Below are 18,711 nucleotides of genomic sequence, written 5' to 3'. Positions count from 1 at the left end.
AACATTGTTACCACAATTTCCTGATTTCCTCCAGGGGCTGGGAAGATGGCTGGGTGGGTAAAAATGCTGGCCACACAAGCATGAGGACCTGCAAAGCCCTAGAACCTATGTAAAACCTGATGGAGCAATCCCAGAATTCCTATGGGGAAGTGGGAGAGAGGTGGAGGATCCCTGGAATCTCACAGACCAGCTAGCCTGGTGTAAGTTGCAAAAAAACAAAACAAAACAAAAACAAACTAGCAACTCTGTCTCAAACAAGGTGGAAAGCAAGGACTGATACCCCAGGTTGTCTTCTGACCGTCTCAAGTGTGCCATGGTATTCGTAGGTGTGCCATGGTATTCGTAGGTGTACCCTCATTCACACACATGGATATACACACACACACACACACACACACACACACACACACACACACACACACACACACACACACACATCTTGCTCAGAACATGGGTCCTGAGCTACACCAGCAGCTCCCTGGTTGATTTTAATTTAGGGCCGAGAAGCATTGACTCTATCAAGGATGATCACATCTGGTGTGGGGTGGACACGCATCTGAACAGGATCAGTTGTAAGAGGAAGGGGAGGTGGAGACAGCTGCAATGCTCAGGGCATATGAATGTGTCATTGAGGTGGCTCATGATTTCCATTAATGGCCACTGGCACATAATGGGAAGAGTGGTTTCCCCTGCAGAACTGCCTGTCAGGTATGAACGCCTGGTTGTCCAGGACAAGGTTTTCTTAACAAGCCCCAGTTCGACTCCTGGGCAGACCCATATAAAACACGGAGAGCTGTAGATCTGCTTAGCTATGGCGCCATCCTTGCCAAACCAGCTCTGGCCCTGTCTCAGCGAAGGACCTCCCTATGACCAACATACCCACAAAAGAAATATGGGCATGACCCTAGCCCTTCCCTCCCACACCTCTGACATCCAAGTAGTCACCGGGATGAGTTGATTCTGACTCCTAACTATGTCCTCACCTCACTAACAGGATATTGTTTATGATTACCTGTTCCATGCACAGAGAAGTTGCTCTCTGCTGCGGGGTGTGCACAGTGGCATAACTCCATCTAGGTTGGGCAGTACATGATGCCTTCAGGGGCCTTTGGAGATGTCAGCACTGTTAGACCAAACATGGAAACAAAACACAGGGCCACCGCTGACATCCTTGACTGGTTGATGATGCCATGTCTAGGGTCATCCTACCTCCAGGTTCACCATTCAGGAGAAAACAACAAATCAGGGTTCCTTCTTGCTTAAGGCAGTTTGTATTGAGCCTCACATTTCCCATTTGCTGCAGTGAAAAGCATTTGAAAGGATACAGTGACTTGCAGAATCTTTTTTTTGTCCCCCTTGGTGTTTAATTTCATGTTCTCTTGGTTTGAAGAATGAAATAGTTCTAGCCAGTTAGAGGTGAGGGAGGAAGGGAAAGAAGAGGAGAGAAGAAGAGGGGAGGGGAGGAAGGAGAGAGAGGAGAGGAGAGGAAATGTCTTGAAGTGATTGGAGTAGTTCATGGACAACTGGTTCCCACCACTGAACATCAAGGACCAGAAGCAGGTGGCTGTGAGGAGGCTAGCTCTCACTGTTGGTATAGCCTATCTCCCAACAGCTCTCGCGTCAAAACTTGGACGTATGTATGTGAGACTTTGCTGGGACCTGACATTTGGCTCTGGGAGGGGTCCAAATACAAGGATGGAATCTTGGGAGCCATCCCTGTGGGCTGCAAAGCAGTGCCCTGAGAACAGAGACTGGAATGAACCCAGTGAGATCAGACATCAACTGGTCACCATCTACCTGGTCAGGAATGCAAATAGCAGATACTTGTTCAACCCACTTTAAGCCTGGAGGAAAATGCATTGGCTTTTGTAACCATGATAAAAAGAAGCACTAGTGGCCATTGGGAGAGAAAGGCTGATGTCTGGACCTTCCAAAAGCTCCTTCTTCCCTGCCCCCCCCCCACCTCCTCCAGTTCATCTCTGCAAAGGTGATTCATGCTGTCTGGCTGTTCTTTAACCTGAAGCCAGAGCTTAAGAACTCTGGGCATAGATTGCCTCACTTCCTCTGAAAGGATGCCTGTGATGAGAGTTTCAGAAAACATCTTATTGGACGATGACTCCCTCTGCTGCATCATCAGGCCAAGGGCTCTCTGGGACTGGGCCAGCTGGCTCAGGAGCCAGCCTGTTTAGTGAGAACTAGAACTGGCAGTAGGTTCAGGGTTTGAGTCGTCATGCCTAAGCAGGGGCAGTTCTCCCAAGTAAAGCGCTCTCAGTTATCAGAAGAAGATCTCAAAGTCCAGTGCGGCATTTTTCCGGCTCTGTCAAAGGCTCAAAAAACAGACAGGGCACTGTGTCTGTACTCGTGTGGAAGGCTGGCCACACTATATTATTTGTGATATCCTGACTGATGCAACTACAGAGGACCAGTTCTAAATCCACCGAGTGATGAAGCAACATCCCAATGTATTAACAGTAAAATTAGCCTGATGTTTTTGTCGGTCGATCAGCAAACATGGGAACTGTGAGCAAATGGCAGACAGTCCCTTATTTTGTCTTGGACAAGCCGAAATGCTGCTGCGTTTTTATTGTCTCATCTGTGGGTTAATTATTTAGGTATTAGGTTTTATTTGCTGACTTCTCTCCACCCACCCACCCCCAAGTAATGTTTTAGTCTTGTTTGGAGTTGGAGGATGTTGAAAAGGATTGTCAAATATTAAATTATCTGCAGATCACAGGAGCTGGGTTCTGGCTCTGGTCGACAATATTCTGGGTGTGTTTTTCAAGTTGTCAGAAACCACTTAGAAGAAGGAAAGAACTGCCTTTAAAGTCCCTCCTTTAATACAAGGAAAGACCCAATGACAACATAAATCACATCTCCTCAAGCCCAGCTTTCTCTTATACCGTTAGGTAAGTCTGTTTCTGAGATAAAGAGGGACTTGGGTTGCGTGTCCCAGCCTCTGTCACCATGTTATTTATTAGGTCTGTTTTGTCTCTTTGCCCTGGGCACAAATATTTTTATCCTTTTGTAAAAATAGAGAATTATTTCTGGTTTCAAAAGTAGTCAGTGTTCATGGTACTTCAACCTCTGTTGTTTATAAAGTTTTGGGTTGTTTTCTTCTTTTGTTAAGACAAAAAAATCATTATTATTCAGTAACCAGAAGTCCAGACAGCCATTGTTGGGGGGCGATAAGGTAAACTGAGGCATTTTATCGGAGAAACGGAAGTTAGGGCTTAGCAAGAATTGTTTGTAGTGTACAATCCCAATAGCAAACATAGACAACTTAATTTCTTTTTACTTTGTTTTTTCAATACTGACCCCAAAGTCACAATTGTGGCACTGTTCTCTGTTCTATAGATGTGGATGAGTAGGGTCCCGGAAGTGCCTCGATTCTAGGAAAAAGCTGGGCAAGAGCCCAGTGTGGAGGGCTGGGAGAAGGACTCCCAGACCTCATGACTGGACGATGGCTGGGCTCCCCTTAGAACTGGTCTAAGGATGCTGAGTCAAACCTCCGAGGTAACTATTGGGAAGCATGTAGTTCATGGCCATGAGAGGGCCACAGGTGCCTCCTAAACCCTGTATTAACTGTAGGTCCTACTGAAAACATTTCTAGTTTCCCCCAAATAAAATGTAAAAGGCCACCTTCAGGGACAGAGCATGGATTGGGACCTAGCATTTCTGCTTGGTGCATCCGATGGTTAGGCGAGTCCTAGTTACTGGGAAAAGAAGAAGAAGGGACGGGCTGAGCTTTCCACAGAAGCAGGCTTCCAAGTGTGGTTTTTTTTTTCTTTTTTTGGGCACGCCCTTTGGGATTGTGAAATGTGTTGCAGATTCACTGGAGGGTGGGGCTTGTCTTAAGCCCATGGCCTCTCCAATGGAAACAGCATGGTCCATCCTTGAATTTTGTAAAGTTAGCTTTTTTCAAAACTTAATTTGACTTTTCCTTTATTGGCATAATTGAAATTAAGAAGGACCTTCCACCTGAAAGTGCACTGTAATCATTGCTTCTTTGGTCACATGGGGGAGGGGGATAAAATGATGAAATCCAAGGCTGGGTGCAGTTCTTCAGCTAACTCCTGAAACCTGAAAATAAGGCCCATTTCTAGGTCCCATCAGATCTAAAAGCAAACTCTCTTTTTTGTCTTCTGAGGCAGTGGCTCACCATCCTTCTGCCTCGACCTGAGCCCCAAAAGTACTGGCACTACAGGCTTTGGCCACCATACCCATCTTGAGGACAAATGTCAATCCAGTGTCCACCATTTCAGAGGTCAGACACTCCTTTGGAAAGTCTCAAATGGCTTGAGGCTTTTAAAAAACTATTGGGTTTTTTTTTTTGTTTGTTTGTTTTGTTTTTACTCTTTTTAATATGTGTTGGGGAGGCAGTTTGTGCATACGAAGGGTGCCAAAGTCAATGGATTCCCCTGACGCTGGAGTGATAGGTAGTTGTAAGTCACCCGCCATGGGTGCTGGGAACTAAACTTGGGTCTTGGGAAAGAGGAGTACAGACTCTTAACTGCTGAGTGGCCTCTCAGTCCCATTGTGTGTGTATACATGCATGTGTGTGTGCCACATGTGTGCAGATGCTCCCAGAGGCCAGAAGAAGGTCTTGTATCTCTTGGAGCTAGAGTTATAAGCGGTTCTGAGCCACCCAACATGAGTCCTGGGAACCCAACTTGGGTCTTTTCAAAGAGCAGCTGAGCCATCTCTCCAACCCCTCAAATGTGAAAGGTCAGAAGTTCAGTGTCATGAAGGCAGAAACACAGTACGTCAAGAGTAAGGTTCTAGCCAGGTGTGGTGGCACATGCCTTCAATCCCAGCACTCCAGAGGCAGAGGTAGGTGGATCACTGTGAATTAGAAACCAGCCAAGGCTACATAGTGAGACTGTGACTCAACGGGGGTTGGGGGGAGACTGAGACTCTTTTCTCTGCCTCAGCAGGAAGCTTCCCATGTTCTTCATGACACCTCAAAGCCACCCAGAAAATGGATTAATGTAAAGATCCACGAAGCAAAGGCTAGCTTACCAGTCACCAGGAACAGACAGCTCCCTCAAATTTAAATATTCAATGACTATTGTAACTTCATTTGCATTTTCAGGGATGTTTTAGAAGTAATAACAGAGGGGCTAGAGAGATGGCCCAGGAGTTAAGGGCCACTGAGGATCTGAGTTCATGCTGAATGTGCATCTTGTTAGGAGAAGTACAAACTGGTGTAAGTGTGTGCTTGGATATAGTCGGTCTGTTTGGCCCCTCAGGCTGTGAGTCCTTAGAGGAAAACACCCCTATTTTCCTTACTTTTCCATGCCATCACCTCCCACCCCAGTTCCCAGCAGGATCCCAGGCTCCCAGTAATGTCCACTGGGTTGTCACCAGTATTAACAGATGACCATCTGTTAATCTCATTTTCCCCCCTCCTACTTCTTTGCAGTTTCTTGAGTCAGACTATAAAAGATTCAGCTATGGGTCTGAGTTCATCTGATCACAGACTACTTTTTTTTCCCCAGCATTATTCTGCTTTGCTTGTGAGAAAAATCTTTATCCTATAAAAATATGAAATAGGCAGTGTCGTACAATAGCAAATACTGTGTCAGCATGGATGCTTGGGTCTATGCCTCTAAATCTGTAAGAGTAGAGGGTGGCAGGCTTAGTGACCTTGGAGTGATGTGTACAAATTTATCTCCAAACTAGAATCACGTGAATTTCAGCTATATGGGAGTTCAATTCATTCTCATTCTCATCCTCATCCTCTCTCTCTCTCTGAACACAGAGAACAAAGGAGAGCATCAGTGTTCTGCTCTATTGATCTCTATCTCATACCCTTAAGACCGAGTCCTAACTGCACCCGGAGCTGGGTGGAGCAAGCCCCCCAGTGATCCTCCAGTCTCCACCCCCGCCCCCAGCACCGGGGTTGTAGGAATGCATGGCCATGCTTAGCTTTTTACATGGGAGCTGGGGTCTTCACTCGGGCTCTTATGCTAGGATAACACCCACTTTACTCACTGAGCTAGCTCCCCAAAACCAGTTCTTAGGAGGGAAGGACACCTCACAAGAGGTCCTCAGGACATGCTGGGCAAATCTCATTTAATCATTGGGATGACAGAGCAGTCAGAAATGGAGAAGGAAGTCTGTGTTTTCTCCTGAACTTAAAAATGTCATGACAACAGACCCTGCTACTTGGTCCTTGGATGAGAGTATGTAAGCAATACTAGCAATTAAAGAGAAGGTTAGTGTCACATACATAGGATAAGGGACATGGAGTCTAACCCTAGGACCATCCCTTTTGTGGTTCAGATAAGAAAAAAAATTATAAAACATTTTATGGATGTATCATATAAGGGAGCCAAATTATTATTTGCAAAGCTCAGGGACCTTCTAGCGAGGAGAGCATACTTTGCTGCATGTAAACACAACCAACATCAGAAGATAACATCAGCACTCCAGAAGTCCTCTCAGGGCCTCAGCTCTGCATCTCCCTAGAGGTACCACTCCCCAGATCACCAGCACTGTCCACTTGTTTAACTGCCCATAACCAGGAGCATCTCAATGGTGTCTTTCAATCTCGCTTACGTCCCTCTTATTGCATGCAGCTTCGTGTTCATCAGCAGCATGTATTAGTAGTGGGACTCTTGAGACCAGGTCTTGCTGTATTATCCAGGCTGGCTTCAAACTCTTAGCATCTTTTGAGAGTTCACTAAAAATGCCATCTCAGGTCCCACCTGGACCTACATCATCGTAAGCCACATTCAAGAGCTTCCCTGTGGGGTTCTGTGCAAGGTGCAGTTTGGAAAGCGGTCCACACACATCCCCAGACAAGGCAGCCGCAATGCCAACTGCACACAACCTGCACAGGCCTGTTGGCCACTTACGTCACACGGAACCTGACTCTGCTCTATTCTCCGGTTACTCTGACGCCCTGCTGCCCACCCAGGCTTGAGAAAGACCACTGAAGAGTTTGACAGTGTCTTTTGTGTCTCCCGGCAGATCGTCCTTCCTCAGGCCTGCCATTCCTGTGAGCTCCTTAGCCGTTGTCAGAGATGATGTTAAAACCTGCCTGGAAACATGTCTGAGCTGCTGTCATAACCCTACGGGCCTGCCAAGCCCTGTCATTCATCACAGCTCCACTGTTCATACACATGGGAATTCGGGGTGGGGAGGTTGGTGTGCCTCATGAAGAACGACTGCTCAGACTCGCTAGACTCTGTGGAGACAAGAGAAGCAAGGGATTTCCTAAATCTGGCTAGGTACAGGTAAAGTTTAGAAATGGACACTGTACCAGTATCTTCTGTGGTAACATTTTATTTGTGTCCCCAATAAAGTTTATCTGAGGATCCGAGGAAAAAGCCAGCCACCATATTAAACATACAAGTCAGGCAATGGTAGCACACACATTTAATCCTATGACTCGGGAGGCAAGGATCTGTCTGGATCTCTATGAGTTCAAGGCCACACTGGGAACAGAGCCAGGCGTGGTAGCACATGCCTTGAATTCCAACACTAGTTAACCATAAAGTTCTGGAGGTCTGTACAGACAGACAGGAAGTGACAGAACTGGGCAGAAAGAGGAAGTGATGTAGCTGGGTGGAGAGAGGAAGTAAAATGCCGAACGGAAAAGCATGTAGGTGTGGGTATACCAGAAGTAGCTCTCTGGCAGAGGATCTCCAAGTGGTAAGAATGTGGCTGGCTTCTTTCTGCTTTTCTGATCTCTCAGCTTTTCACCCCAATATCTAGCTCTGGGTTTTTATTAGTAAGACCATCATCCTCCAATCTTCCTAGATAATACTGATATCATGCAAAGCTATAATAATACCAGATTATATAATTATCTTAGGAACTATAATGCCTGCCTTACTTTTAAGTGTCCTAGAACCATTTAATGAAGACATACAGGGGTTGGAGAGATGACCCGGGGGGTAAAGTACCTGCTATACAAGTATGGGGACCTAAGTTTGCATCCCTGGTACCCACATAAAAGCCAGGAGGAGCAGAAGCCCATGCCCGTGACCCCAGGGCTGATGAGGCAGAGAGAGCAGGTCGAGTGGCCAGCTGGTCTAGCTAAAGCACAAGGTTGGGTCAGTGAGATACCCTGGGCTAAAATGAAAGTGAGAGGCCTGGAGACATGGTGGCCCAGTCAAGAGTGAATACTGCTCTTGCAGAGGACCAGAGGCGGGTTCCCAGCATCCATGGTGGCTGGTCCACAAGCACCTGTAATGCCAGCTTCAGGAACCCAACACCCTCTCCTGGTTTCTGTGGGCACCCACACGCACACACATACACACATACAGACACACAAATAAGTGATAAAAACAGATAATATATAAGGAAAATTGATTCAAGTAAATTCTTTAGCACAGGACACATAATCATCACAGATAGTTTTACTTACAAATATTTATCTGCTTAATGGAACATCTTTTTAAAACCTTTCCAAATTACACGTCTTCCGAATACAAAATTAACATGGGCCGATGTTTTTTTTTTTTAACATTTATTTTTATTTAATGTGTAGACATATTGGTTTGCATATATGTACGTGCACCATGCATGTGCCTGGTGCTGCCGAAGAGGGTATCAGGTCCCCTGAAACCAGAGTTGCAGATGGTTGTGAGCCACCATGTGGGTCCTGGGAACTGAACCTGGGTCCTCCGCAAGACCAGCCAGTGCTCTGAATGGCTGAGCCATCTTACCAGCCCTAGCTCAAAGATTGTATTCAATTCACTGAATAGTGACTATGCCAGTAAGTTTTAATGAAGGAATAACTAGATCTCCTCAGAAATATAATAAGGAAGTACATTAAGTCTGCTGGGCCAAAAATAGGGTCTACATCCTATAGGAAATGGGTTCTACATCCTATAGATTAGACTTTTCTGTGTGACCATTGGAAAGAAATACTTTTGAACTTAGGCATTCACTTTTCTTCCCTCCCCAAACAAATGGGAATGACATACCACACAGGTTCCTGAAATCACTGATATGCATATTCATGAGCCCTGTGGCCTCCTGCCCGCTGAGGCAGCTATGGAGGCCTGTCTTCATTATTCCGTGCAATCAAATTAAACCTTTGCTAGCACAGGAAAGCATATTCTGAGATGTTCAGAGGGAAACACTGACAGATTCATAGCAGTTGCTCTCCAGACAAAGGCCAGGTCTGGCTTGTTCCCTGTCAGTGTAGAGGCTTTCAAAGCCTTCATCCCATCTTGGCTTTGTCTGGGTTCCTGGCTTCAGCCCACTCGGTGAGGCCGCCTTCCAGGGCAGAGCAGGCCCTTCGCATTCTCAGCAGGGGGCCTGGCAGAGCGGGAAGATGCTAGAGTCAGAGTTCCCCAGCCTAAATGCCTAAATAGTCCAGGGACCTGAAAGCATTCTTTGCAAACAAATGAGCCAAGGGCTGGTTCTGCCCCTCTTTCCAGGCAGATAATATTGGGCTGCACCAGCCCCTCAGTAGTGTTCTTCAGGGGACATGTTGGGAAATAGGATGACATTTTTTTCCCAGTACACCACACACGGGAAAGGGATGGGGGGTCAGAATTCACAAATGTAGACGGTTCTTGAGGGGTAAGGGCACACTGTAGGAACTCCAGAGATGTTCACCAAAGAGTGAATGAGTCCTTGCTGTTAGGCTAAAGGTAAGAATGCACAATGCCCGTGTTAATAGCCTTCTTCACTATACTTTGTCCTGATGTTGCTTCTGATACTTGTCTTTTTATGTCTGGCTTATCTTGCTGAAAGCAGTGACATCTACTACCATCTATTGTCCTGAAATGACATGATTTCATTCTGCTTTTTGGCTGGATGAAACTGGTTTACACACACACACACACACACACACACACACACACACACACACACACACAACATTTTCTTTATCCATTCACCTGTTGGCAGACATCTAGGCTGATTCCGTAGCTTGGCTATTGTGATGAGTCTGAGGGCATTTTTTATTAATATGAAAATACAAAGCTGGGCATAGTAATGCACACTGCCATGCCAGCACTCTGGAGGTGGAGGCAGGAGGATTAAGAGTGCAGAGTCATCTTTGGCAACATAGCAAGCTTCAGGAAACATTTTTCTATAAACAAACAAATAAATACTATTGCGATAGAAAAAAGAAAAAGGTATTAATTGCAGAAAATTCAGGAAACTATGGCAGTGAGTCAGTAAAGTGAAGACAGAAGTCATCTGTAATATTCCCACACAGGAAACCCACCCTCCATCATTTTCTTTCCTTCTAATATTTCATTCATGGCTATAAGTGTTTGTGTGCATGCATGTATGCATACATATATATATATGTGTGTGTATAGGTATGCATATACTTTAGATTTTGTATTCTCTTCAATACATCTCACTAACTGTTAAAGTTGAAGCCATGGGAGGGAAATGAGACTTTCAAGAATGTGTCTTTTCACATGGAAAATTGTCTTCCTCTATTATTAATAAGGAAACAGTGTTTGCTCATCTCTGTAGCTGGAGTTTTCTCCAGTCCTGCCCAGCCCCAGAGACCCCACAACGGCTTATAAAATAATTACTCAGGAGCTCATATTAATTAAACTGTTCAGCCATTAGCTCAGGCCTACCACTGTCTAGCTCTTACACTTAAACTCAGCCCATTTCTGTTAATCTATATGTCACCACATGTTCCATGGCTTTACCTGCTGCCTTTACATGCTGCTCCTTGGACGGCAGGCTAGCATCTCCTCCTCTCAGCCTTCTACTTCCCAGAATCCTCCTCTCTCTTTGTCCCACCTATACTTCCTGCCGGGCTACTGGCCAATCAGCATTTTATTTATCAATCAATCATCCACAGCACCTCTTATATTTTGTGTGAACCACAGATTCGTGCCTTTTCAGAGTCTGTGATGTGTGTCCCTTTCTTTATGCTAATTTTGCTTGCTTGTGTGTTTTCTGATTTTTCTCTATTGGATCATGTTACCTTTGGTCTTCGTTGCATGAGTGGAAATAACCCAGAAAGGACCAGTTTTAAGAGTAAACTAATCCTTCCCTCTTTCATTCCTTCCTGAGACCTAGTCTGATATATTTTAAGCTGTCACTGGACTCACTCTGTGACTGACGATGACCTTGAACTTTTGACCCTCCTGCCTTAGGTGCCCTGTTTTCTAGGATGACAGATGTATAGCACTATGTCCTAGGTTGATACTGTGCTGATGCTGTGTGGGAGCCCATTTTCAGGTTCCTCGTGGCTTTACCCAGCTGGTACTCATAGAGAGGATGATTGGACCACAAGCCTGAGTGCAGGTGTCTGAGATGGTCTGCACTTGGCTGTGCTGGGGGAGGAGGTCTTTTGCTCCCCCCTTGGCATCTCTATAAATACCTTGGGGCAGAGACAGTCAGGGCTTGTTGGAAAAGGTGCCAGGCCCTCTCGAGGCTATCCTGTATTTTCTGTTTATCTCCACAATCTAAATCCTTCTAATATTTCCTGCAGGTTGAACTCAAGAAAACTCTGGGGAACTGTGGGGTTGGTGGGTAAATGCCCCACAATGCTGGGGGTCTCTGCATGTTGGGCAAGCACCCCACCAACTAAGCTGCCTCTGCAGCACCCTGTGATGTGAACTTTTGTGAACAGTTTTATTCTGTTCATTTTCTTCAAACTTCTTGAGTAGAATTGTAGGTCTGCAGGTTTATATAATGTAGCATGCTCGGTAGTTTAATTATCTTCATCTCTGGAAGTATTTTTGAATTTTTTTTTGTTTTGGGTTTGGTTTTTGTTGTTGTTTAATTTTTTTTTTTTTTTTGACTAGTGCTAGGGCCAGCCTGAGCTACAGAATGAGAAGACCCTGTCTCAAAAAAAAAAAAATACTTTTAGAAGTATTTAAAAAATAATTTTGTTATAAGCAATTTACAGTCCCCAACCTGGAACTGTCCCCTGTGGGATGGTCTGTATGTCAAATGCTCTGATTGGTCAATAAATAAAACACTGATTGGCCAGTGGCCAGGCAGGAAATATAGGTGGGACTAACAGGGAGGAGAAATGAGAGAACAGGAAGGTGGAGAGAGTCACTCCGAGCCACCGCCATGACAAGCAGCATGTGAAGATGCCGGTAAGCCACAAGCCACGTGGCAAGGTATAGATTTATGGAAATGGATTAATTTAAGCTATAAGAACAGTTAGCAAGAAGCCTGCCATGGCCATACAGTTTGTAAGCAATATAAGTCTCTGTGTTTACTTGGCTGGGTCTGAGTGGCTGTGGGACTGGCGGGTGACAGGGATTTGTCCTGACTGTGGGCAAGGCAGGAAAACTCTAGCAACAACTGTCACTAGTTATGGCTCAGGTATTTTTCTTACTAATACCTAAATGTCTTTATTATAGCCTCACCTTTGATGAAAATCCAAGTGTGTGCCTAGAAGGGAGGAGAAAAACTCCATCATCAGCCATGTTGGCTAAAATTAGTTTTGTCTGAAATGCTGGGGATGTGGACCAGAATAATGTAGTTTGGGTTGAAGATGAACACAGTTAGCTTGTAAAGGCTATTCCAACCCGATGTCAGGGACTTTGGTCATTGTAATTACAGAAGAAGACAGAAGGAAACAGGGTAAATTCTTAGTTCTACTTTGAAACAATGGGTGGCCAATACCCCAGACATTCTGGTATGACAGTTATTGCCTCCTGACTCTGTAAGAGAATGTCTGGACACTAGTTCAGGAGCGTTGAGGAAGAACGCAAATAAGCAATCTTGGCTCAACCTTGACTTTCTGGCCCAAAGGAAAGTATCTATTCACAGCAAAGATAAAAATGGGAAAGTATATGAAGTATGGTTCTTTAGCTTCAGTTTAGGGAGGAGGGAAATCATCGCCACCTCTGGAGACATGTGACCGAGAGGCACAGCTCTAGAGCTGAGCCCTAGGCGCTTGCTCTAAGAACTTGACAGGTGGAGATGGCCTAAGCGCACTACTCACACAGTCTAAGCAGACTCCATCTGGACCTGTTGCCAGATGGACTGAATGTCGTCAGCAGAAAGCTGCGGCAGCTGTGCTCTGCCGTTGTTAGTGACCCCGACAGCCCCGGGCCCATCTTGCCTTTTGAAACTCCTCAGAGCATTCTCTTCGCCACGGCTGCGTAGTATTCCATGGTGTGACTATCCCACAGTTCAGTGGAATGACGCTACTGGAGGGAGACTCGGTGAGCTATTTCCAGCAACACTGCCTTAAAGAACATGACATCTCACTTCCGCTGTGGGCAGTTACAGCCCCGGGGCTAGGTCCCAGGGTGAGGCTGCTAGGTCAGACCATAAATGTGTCCTAGCCTTAGCTGTCCTGGAACTTGCTCTATAGACCAGGCTGGCTTTGAACTCACAGAGATCCACCTGCCTCTGCCTCCCAAGTGCTGGGATCAAAAGTGTGCACCATCACCACCCGGCTATAAATGTGTACTTTTAAAAGCTACTGACAAGTTCCTGCCCCAGAAAGCATGCGGCATTTTGCATGCAGGGGATGGGTGGAAGATAGCTTCATTAACAGATTTAAGTTTTCTTTCTTTCTTTTCTTTTTTTTTTTTTTTTTTTTTTTGTGTGTGTGTGTGTGTGTGTGTGTGTGTGTGTGTGTGTGGCTTTGGCTTTGGCTTTTCGAGACAGAGTTTCTCTGCATAACCCTGGCTGTCTTGGATCTTGCTCTGTAGACCAGGCAGGACTCAAACTCACAGAGATCGCCTGCCTCTGCCTCCCAGGTGCTGGGATTCAAGGCCTGTGCCATCACCACCTGGCCCTTCAGTTTCTTGAATCAAAGTCTCCCTATACAGTCCAAATGGATCTGGAACTCCGCATCTTCCTGCCTCCACTTCCCAAATGCTGAGATCACACACATGCACCACCATGCCCAGCTAACAGAATTCTGTCAGAAGAACTGGGTAATAATTCTAGCAGATTCTCAGCACACTCTGAGAAGGGAGAAGTGTGAAATTAGGGACCCTCTCCAGGTCTCTGGGGTTCTCTTAAGCTGTAGCAATTGGCACATGGCAAGGTTAGTAGATGGGAACAAAAGAGCCCACTAGCATTTTCATTTTCATTTCTTGAAATGCTTAATTGAAAAGAATGACTATTGTTGGCATAAAATTTTGTGAATTTGGGGCTGTCGAGATGTCGCAGGAGGTAAAGATGCTTGCCACCAAAGCTGATGACCTGAGCAATCCTTGGGACCCACACAGAAGAAGGGGAGAAGGGACCCAGCTCTCTTTGACCTCCACATGCCTGCTGTAGCATGCACACGTGTGCATGCATACACATAAAACAATGTAATAATTGCTTAATGTTTTATGAATTGTAGCACACATACATTTTTATAATCACCATCTCAGTAGAGAATAGTTTCATTATCCCCAGACTGCCTCTTGATATCCTTTATGGTCACACCAGATAACCCAAGTCCCCTAGGCAACAGCTGACCCTCTTCTCTGTCACTGGGGTCTTGTCTTTTAGAAATGCCATATAAACAGAACCATGTTGTGTATGTACCCATGAAGCTTGGTGGCTTGTTCCATTCGGCAGTATTTCCTGGAGATTTTATCTGAGCTGTACTATATGCATCAGTAGTTCATTGCTTTTTAATTGCTGAAAAGTATTCTAGGACATAAATATACCACAGGCTATTTACCCCTTCAAGAATCTGGGGTTGTCTCCAGTTTGGGAATTAATATAATCTCTATAAACATTCAAAAACCAGCTGTTACAGAAACTCAAGTTCTCATTTCTCCCCAAATGGTTTGATTCATCTCTCTTATTATGAGTTGACATTGGAGTATTTTAAATATTAGAAAGAAAATATTAAATGGTGTATTCCCTTTGCTATAACTGCCAGGTACTTATTGGGGCATGCATTCCTCCTGTGGTTTTTATTCTAGCCAAGGGTTTAAGGAGCTAACAGGCCATCCAATTGGTAATGTTTAATATTCAGTTTTTCAAAAACACAGTACTAGAGTTTAGTGCCCTCATCGTGCTGCCAAGAAAGGATGATGCCACATCTGTGAAGACTATGACAATTCTTGTGACCTGAGATATATATAACAAAGTCAGATTCAATGACTACAAGACTATCACTACTCAGAAAAAAAAAAAAAAAAACCCAGAATTTATTCTACAATACAGAAACACTCTTGTAAGAAAGTATGTAATGCGAGTAACATGGTGGCTATCTATATGTGTTATTTCCTATTTTCACTCCAAATTCTTTGATTTTCACTTTCCTTGAATACACACGATAAAATAAAACAGTGCGAAGACTGAATTTCAAGTGTTGATAAACCACTGCTCTTTTCTCCGGCAGGATGTGCTGGGCGGCGTGCTGATCACCGCAGTCCTCATCACCCTCACCTACCCGGCCTGGACCCTCATCGACTCGCTGGACTCCGCCAGCCCCCTCTTCCCGGTGTGTGTCATCGTCGTGCCGTTCTTCCTGTGCTACAACTACCCCGTGTCCGACTACTACAGCCCAACCAGGGCAGACACCACCACCATCGTGGCTGCCGGGGCTGGGGTGGCCCTGGGATTCTGGATTAACCACTTCTTCCAGCTGGTGTCCAAGCCCACCCCGCCCCTCCCTGTGATTCAGAGCATCCCACCCCTCACCACGGACATGCTGGTTTTGGGGCTGACCAAATTCATGGTGGGCATCGTGCTGATCGTCCTGGTTCGGCAGCTGGTGCAAAAGCTCTCCCTGCAAGTGTTATTCTCGTGGTTCAGGGTGGTGACGAGGAACAAGGAGGCCAGGCGAAGGCTGGAGATCGAGGTCCCCTACAAGTTTGTCACCTACACGTCTGTCGGCGTCTGTGCCACAACGTTTGTGCCCATGCTGCACAGGTTTCTGGGACTGCTCTGAGACCCTGAACAGTTGGAAACTAGTCCGATAATGTGAAAGGCAAAAAACGTGAGAAAGCCGTCAGTTGGGGCGATCTCAACCCCTCCTATGTAAGGAAATCTTAGGTAATGTTTTTTTGTTTGTTTGTTTGTTTTGCTGATGTCATAGTGATAACTCCTGCTGTGGCACCAGCAGTGTGTTTGGTCTGCAAGGACTGTGCTCCCGTTGACCCCAGCCTGCAACCACACCTGTAAGGCAACCAACCCCTCCCCTTTCTGTTACATGGACTTAGGACCCAGTCTTGGGTGGACAGGAACTGTGGCCTGGCTTGAAATGGCTTCGAGCCCTATCGGGCTCCAGAGGGCCGACAGACTTGAGGTAATATGAAGGCAGAACACTTCTTTTCCGTTCCAACCTTGCCTAATGCCTAGTCTCATTCCCCAACCTGGAACTGGGTTTGGGAGAAAGGGTGGTACCATGGAAAACTGCACTCCTTGGGCAGAGCGACGTCTTGTGCTGTAATCGGACTAAACTGTGCCTGAGTGGGTGGTGAGACTCTTCTGGAATAGTTTCCTGTGCAGAGACTCTAAGACTGTAGTAGCAGAGCTCGGAGGCCCCCAGGAAGAGCTTGCTCTCTACCAGCCCACCGTTAGGGAAACAAGAAGCTGATCCTCCTTGCACAGAGTTCGCAGCATCCCAGGTTTCGGTTCCTGCACTAGTCTAAGCCACACATGACGGGCTGCTACCTCCTCGCAGGTGAAAACAGGACACGCTGAGACTCCTGCTCGTTCTTGCTTGGTCTTTGGCACCTTCAGTTTAAGTAGCCATATAAACTTGGAAAGCACTGGATCAGCACGAGAATGGATGAGCTTCGTCCTCTGGAAGTCTGACCAAGAGAGGCTAGGCAGCCCTGACATTGCCTCATCTCCCCCCCCCCCCCCCCGCCCCAATACCCCTAACGTTACCTCATCATTGCTCAGCTACGTTCTATAGTTTTTTGTTGTTTTTTAATTATTCACCTGCTAAGCAGAATCAGGGACTCCCTCTCAGTCTTCCCACCTCGTATCTCTTGGCAATTTTAAGGGCCATTCATGCAAGAACAACTTCAGACTATTTTGGGAAAATAAGCCAATTCATTATAGCACCCATTAAACCTAGCATGGTCCTCCTTAGATGCAGCAGTTTTTTAGGATGACAGCAATACAGAGCTCCTTCCCTGGACTCCTCTGCAGAACCATGATCAGGTATCAGCCCATCCTGAAAAGATGCTGTAGATGCATAGTTACCGATCTTTTGAGGGGTGGTACCACTGAGGCCAATGTTTCATGATCCTAACACCTCAACACTATCCACACATACTGGACAAAATTAATCCCCACCCCTTAAAAGTTACCAAGGTTCAGACCTTTGCATTCAGTGTGAAAACCAAGAGCAACATATTCTCTGATTTGGGAATGATGTTCTCTGATTTTGGAATGATGTTCCTTGGTACTGAACACAGTGTTTTAATTTCTCAAGAATAGTTCTTGGAGTGGGCATGGCGGCACACGCCTTTAATTCCAGCACTCAGGAGGCAAAGGCAGGCAGATCTCTGTGAGTTCGAGACCAGCCTGCTCCACAGATCCAGTTCCAGGGCCACAAAGAGAAACCCTGTCTTGAAGACACAAACAACACACAAACAAAAAGAATAACAAATATTCTTCACAAAGTGCCCACTTTTAACTTGACACTTCTCTCATTTATCATAGTTAAGAGCAGGGATCAAAATAACCCATCATTTGCCTGGTTTTGCTCTGCCGGTGTTTCAGCTCCACGGCTGGGGTGCTACAAGCCCTGGCTGACGGGTTCTCTCACCCAGGCCAGCCTCTCTAGGGCATAGCTGTTGATGAGGCCCTTTCTTCCCTCTCCCCACGCCCAGCTACCAAATGAGAGCTTATAATACCGGCTAATATTTTCGCAGGATGGTTTTAGTCGGTTTGTCTGAAGCCTAGTGACAAAAGGCTTCGCTTCCTCCGTGTTTATCTTTGCAAAAGAAGGGCTACATCTACTGTCACAGCAGCGGGGCGTGGTGATTAAGATGTTTTAGTCCCAACAACGGGAAAGCTGACCACTGTCTGGGTGCATTTAAGGCCGTGTTTACATAATTTAGATGGTGGATGAATATATTAGCCACACAGCATTAAGCAGTGGCCTGAGAATTGGTCATGACTGGCCACTCTTGGATGTACTTGATGACCTCCAATGGATGGAGAAATTATTTGTTGGAGATGCCAAGTTTAGGTTTGGATTCCGACAGTACTGGTTTTAAAAGCTATTGCTTGATCCCTTTCAATCCACTTCGTTCACTTCTCAGAGCACCTCCCCCTAGTGAATTCTCTCTTGTGTCCCCTCGGAACACTTGGATTTTCTCTCTGGGGAAAGAGTGCCCCCTGCTGGTTAAGATCCAGTCTCAGTCGAAAGGCCCTCTTGATCTGGGCCGTCATGCTCACCGGACCAACCTTGACACCAAAGCTTTTAGGCATATTGGCCCCTCCGGGAATCGGGAAGAATAACACACCCTTCTCCCATCTTGCTTCTACTCCAAGGCCAAAGCACCCATCTAGAACTTTCCAAAGAGCTGTCATTTTTGTGTCCTATTTGCTCAGACCTGTGCCATAGCCGAACATGCTGGAAAAAGACATAGGCAAGACCCCTACACTAACACCCTTTGACAGAAGCCACTAAAACCCTCCACACTGTGCCTGGTCACGGGATTTTCTTGCCCCAATACACAGCGCATCTTCCCAGGGTAATCACAGCATGTGGTATTTCAGACCATATGTTTCAGGTTTCTATTTTGGAAGGCTTCAGCTGTCTTGCTTATGCACTGTATGTAAATTTATTCTTTTTAAAATAAAATCTCTTTTGTTTGACTGTGA

At 45.8% G+C, this 18,711-nt stretch overlaps 1 protein-coding gene across 1 annotated transcript in view; it reads left to right on the top strand.

The window, feature by feature from the left end:
* Positions 1-18,711, top strand: part of Sgpp2 (sphingosine-1-phosphate phosphatase 2) — a 112,951-nt gene extending 94,240 nt beyond the window's left edge. Inside the window, exon 5 of the mRNA XM_016009877.3 lies at positions 15,263-18,711. Coding sequence (XP_015865363.1) covers positions 15,263-15,814 — 552 coding nt within the window. The 3' untranslated portion in view covers positions 15,815-18,711. The remainder of the gene's footprint in view (positions 1-15,262) is intronic.

The sequence above is a fragment of the Peromyscus maniculatus genome, chromosome 13 (assembly GCF_049852395.1).
Source record: "Peromyscus maniculatus bairdii isolate BWxNUB_F1_BW_parent chromosome 13, HU_Pman_BW_mat_3.1, whole genome shotgun sequence".
Classification (NCBI taxonomy): Eukaryota; Metazoa; Chordata; class Mammalia; order Rodentia; family Cricetidae; genus Peromyscus; species Peromyscus maniculatus.
The sequence above is the reverse complement of the archived record's forward strand: the minus strand, read 5'-3'. Positions and strand labels throughout refer to the sequence as shown.